Source organism: Penaeus chinensis, chromosome 3 (genome assembly GCF_019202785.1).
Source record: "Penaeus chinensis breed Huanghai No. 1 chromosome 3, ASM1920278v2, whole genome shotgun sequence".
NCBI classification, from domain to species: domain Eukaryota; kingdom Metazoa; phylum Arthropoda; class Malacostraca; order Decapoda; family Penaeidae; genus Penaeus; species Penaeus chinensis.
Genome location: NC_061821.1, coordinates 37802582 through 37807581, shown reverse-complemented (window position 1 = coordinate 37807581; position 5000 = coordinate 37802582). Strand labels below are relative to the sequence as shown.

Below are 5000 nucleotides of genomic sequence, written 5' to 3'. Positions count from 1 at the left end.
ACACACACACACACACACACACACACACACACACACACACACACACACACACACACACACACACACACACACACACACACACACACACACACACACACACACACACACACACACACACACACACACACACACACACACACACCCCACATACATAACATGCACACTATCCACATTAAATACACCATATGCACATCACACTTATGCTACACACACTATCTCAGAAAGAGTTCCAGGCTAAGGAGACCTTTAAGAAAAATGTAATACAAAAGTGCTCAAGGTACAAGGGAAGAGCAGCTTTTTTTTTTTTTTTTTTTTTGTAGTTATTATTTATTTATTTTATTTTTCCAAAAAAAATATGCATTAGTGGTCAAAAAGAGGGGATGCGAAATTTGCTAAAAAAAAATAATAATAATAATGAATAAATGAATAGATAAATAAATAAATATCAAATGAAGAAACAATAGGGAACTAAGTGAGTATATTCCAGCTGAATGGATATTTATGTCGCTTGTTCTGTGTGTGAAAAAGATCCATGTATTTTGTGATGTCATAATGTTTACAAAAGCATTTTTGTTACCCTGAATGTTGTATTCCTTGTTAAGACTTTCTTCTTTCATTAGACTTTAATGATCATGCAACCCAACTATAATTAAGAGATTGTTTGTCATGTATGACTGCATTTTGATCAGGTCATGGTCCATTTAATCTCTTCTTTTTAATTTGCTAAATGTTAGACTGACTGGTGTGCATTTTACATCTTGTGTGGCTGCATTTTCATAATTTGAGGCTCCTTTGAATCTCTTTTTGGTTTAATTTTTTCGGTAGTAGTTTTCTTAGCTTTAATTGGAAGGTAGCTACAACTGTTTAATAGTTATTCTGTCCTTTTTGTGTGCGATTTGCATGGAATAGTGTCTTTAGATTTTGGTCATAATTTCTAACAGCTGCACCACAGGTATGTAGAATGTGCATAAGTTCCTTATTACTTTTTATTAGTTGGGTTCTCAATAACCTCATGGGAAGTTTTATTACTAACTTTAAAACAGACGTAAAAATCATAAGCACATAGTTCTGTGTGCATACTGTGTGGTCACATTTTAAGTGTGAACAATTTTTCCAGTTTGATGTTGGATTTTAAAAGTAAGTTTCACTAATACTTTCTTTTATTATTATTATTATTATTATTATTATTATTATTGATATTATTATTATTATTATTATTATTAATATTATCATTATTATCTGTGATATACTGTTGTGGGTGATTTGAAATAGTAAGCACCAACTACACTTGGATATAATTTTTTTTTATTACATCATTCATGATGCAATTATATAACATAACAAGACTCAAATAAGGAACTGTGTGTGTGCCTTGGCATTGCTTTCTTTTTCTGCAGTTTGTAGTTCTGGATGTAGTATTGGTTAACTTGGGTTGCTGCATGATGTAGGAGAATAATGTAGAAGTTTGGGCATGAATGTCATTTAGAAAAGTACAAAGATTTAAGTAGAATTTTTAGATAAATGGTATATCATAATGTAGAAATTATATTGAGAAATGAGTTTATAAAATGCATGATTGTGAAATTTGCTGATTATTGGAAGGCTTAACCAGACCTAGGCATTTCTCCTTTGTTGGTGTCCTTAAATTCCATTCAGTTTAGCTTCTCGTGATATCTGTATTCTTTATCATTTTGAACTATTTAGAAGTATAAATTTCTACTTCTATCATTGTACTTTAAAGTATTGGTTGGTGATTGATGATTAGGATGATGTGAGGTAAGCTCTTGTAAGAAGAATAATACTTATGTGGTGAAAAATCAAAGTCTTCAGTTACATTATGGGTCTTTTCTAAGAGGTATGGATACTACTGATTTTATTCTGTGTTATGTATTATATTTTTTTTTTCAGGATTGATTCGTTTTTTTTTTGTTTTTTTTTCATATATACAGGATTTCGGTCATGTGCAAAAATGCTGAGGTTCCAAGTTAGTATTCTTAGGGGTCAACCCTAAGACTACTAACTTTTAACATCATATTCATATGAGTAATTTGCTGAGAGTAGGTTTCCTTGGAACCATTATTCTAGAAAAGTAAAAATAGGAGAGCTTTATGTCGACAGGTATTAAAAGAACACAAAAGAAATTGTTATTGGAGATCCAGCATTTTTATCTCTTGGCCAGAAACAGGTGTTTTTTTGTATGTTCTTATCAGACGTGGATGGCAATCAAATAAAAAAAATCTTGATTCACCTTCACCAGTGTAATGCCATGCACGATAGACTCCATTTTGTTTTTTTATCCTGTTAAGAAATTGAAGTCCTTTTTTTTTTTTTTTTTTTATCTTCTTAAGAATTGTCCAAAACAATAGTTACCATATGCTAAAGTGGTAAAGAAGGCACACCCTTTTCCATAGCTAAGTAGTTGAATGATTCATTTACAATGTTTTGTCATAATCCATTTATTCATGCTTAATGTTCATAATTGATAATGAGACCTGCCCTGTGTAATAATGTAAAAAAATTGGCATCATATAAATTTGATTGATTTGAAGACATTAGCACTTTGGAGAGGATGTAAAGTATTAAAACTGTATTGCAAATTATCACTATTTAGCATAATATTTTTAAGTAAAACTTTATCATTATATCCTTTTGCAGCAAATATAAACTAATCAGTAACAGATGACATTGGACAGAAAACTTCAATTTCCATACTAAAGCATCTATCCCATATCAATATGGAACTAATAAAACTACTGAACTTGGAAAATGCATGCAGTCACACAGAGACTGATCCCCTGATAATAAGTCCCTTTAGATCATTAACATTATAGTGTTCCCCATTTGTAGTATTAATATTCAGAAGAACAAGTTTGATTATAAACTGTTTACACAGTGTGAATAAATGGATTTGAACTTCAAATTAGTATATGACCAAATCAGCTACTGTACTCTGGAAGAGGGACATGGTGACTGTCCTATATAAAGTGTATGGGGAGAGTTTCAAGGCTATAAATGAGTGTGAAGACAGGATGTCATTTTTCTTTTCAACCACTGTCCATGTCAAAGTAGAGGATGTTTACCAGAAATTTTTATCTAGCAATTAATTCTGTAGGGTGACCAATACAGTTAATATATAGGCTTTGTGCCATGTATTGAAATAGTCTTTTTTTGGGGGGCAAATCAGTTAAAATGCAAATGATTAAGTTCTTATGATAATAAGGAATCAGAAGTGGTTGGAGATCATTTTTACTTTTTTCAGGGTTGTGTTTTGCAAGCTATGATTTATTTAATAATACTTCTCATATGTATATCCTTCAGCTCTTGCCATCCTGTTGGGGGCATTCACTCTATCATTTGGTGCTCTTGATGCCAGTGCCAAACTCCATGCAGACATTCTTTGTAGTGTCATGCATTTACCAATGCAGTTCTTCGATACAAATCCCATTGGCCGTTTGGTTAATCGTTTTGGCAAGGATGTCGACACTCTGGATAGTGTCTTGCCTTGGACACTCAGGTCTTGGCTAATGTGCTTTTTCACGGTATGTAAATGTGTTTTGTGAGTATAAGAGCATGCTCTTTGTGCCTGTAGCTTTCAATTTGACTGATAGCTTGCATATTTGCATGCAGCACCCTTGGTCATAGGCTCACACACAGTAATCTGAAAGTATCACCAGTACAAGGAGAAATGTTTGCATGATGTATCAGACTACTACTAGAAATAAAACTTGTAATCATTTTCTACAAGACACAATTTTGCTCACATGAATACCCATACATTCATGATATGAATGTCATGATCATAAACAAAAAATGGAATTTTGTACAACACCAGCACCCAATCTCAGCTAAAATACCAATCAGATGTAGGACCCTAAACATATCCACACAATATCCTTAATTCACACACACACACAAACACACACACACACACACACACACACACACACACACACACACACACACACACACACACACACACACACACACACACACACACACACATGGTAAAGAAAGTGTATGCTTTTGCCCTTTTTTTTTTCCCCTTTTGCACATTATAGGTGTTGTTGAATCTATTTACTTTTTTTTGTTTGAAAAGAGTTTGGCTTCCCAGAACAGAACTGTAGTGAGAAAAGGTTTGGATATTTTTCAAATGAAATCTAGTTTATGATTAGGTTGCCAAGTTTGGGATTGAAAGGGAGGTGTGTGTGTGGGTGCGTGCGTGCGTGCGTGCGTGCGTGCGTGGGTGTGTGTGTGTGTGTGTGTGTGTTTGTGTTTATAGTGTCCACTTGGGAGGGTGGAGAACCTCTATTAATCTGAACATAAATCATCCATAGCCACTGGGGACGGCATGTACATACATGCCATACCCAATGTGAGTTTAGCTTATGAATTGTCTTCACATATAAATGGCTCCTTGATTAACAGAAATATTTTCTTTCTTCTCATTTGTTGTTAGTAATATCTATAACATGGTGATCATAATGTCTCTAATAATGGTAACAGTATCGATATTGATAACATTAGTAGATAGAAAAAAATCCTGACAACTCAAGGAAAGGTGAAATAAGGGGAGAGAAAGAGAGATAGAGAGAGACAGAGACATAGGCATAGAGATAGAGATAGAGATAGAGATAGAGATAGAGATAGAGATAGAGATAGAGATAGAGATAGAGATAGAGATAGAGATAGAGATAGAGATAGAGAAAGAGAGAGAGAGAGTGAGTCATTTATGTGTAGAGACATTTTACAAAACAATAGCAAGTGAGAGAATGAGAGTGAGTATGAGAATAATAATAATAAGAAGAATAAGAGGGAGAGAGAAAGAGGGAGAGGGAGGGGTGTGAGTGAGGGTGTGAGTGTGTTAAATTTAGATAGGTAGGTAAGTAGGTAAAAGTTTGTTAATGTGATGGCTTTTTTGTGTCCATACATATAAAATCCCTAGTGAAGAATTAAATTACTGATCTGAAAGGAGCCATCAAATCTCTTGATGAGAAAAGGAG

General features: G+C 33.7%; 1 protein-coding gene across 1 annotated transcript in view; it reads left to right on the top strand.

Moving 5' to 3' along the window:
• LOC125041377 (multidrug resistance-associated protein 1-like) overlaps positions 1-5000 on the top strand; it is a 68403-nt gene that overhangs the window by 37024 nt on the left and 26379 nt on the right. The window contains 2 exon segments of the mRNA XM_047636276.1: positions 3319-3539; positions 4970-5000. The exon segment at positions 4970-5000 is cut by the window's right edge and continues 43 nt beyond it. Coding sequence (XP_047492232.1) covers positions 3319-3539; positions 4970-5000 — 252 coding nt within the window.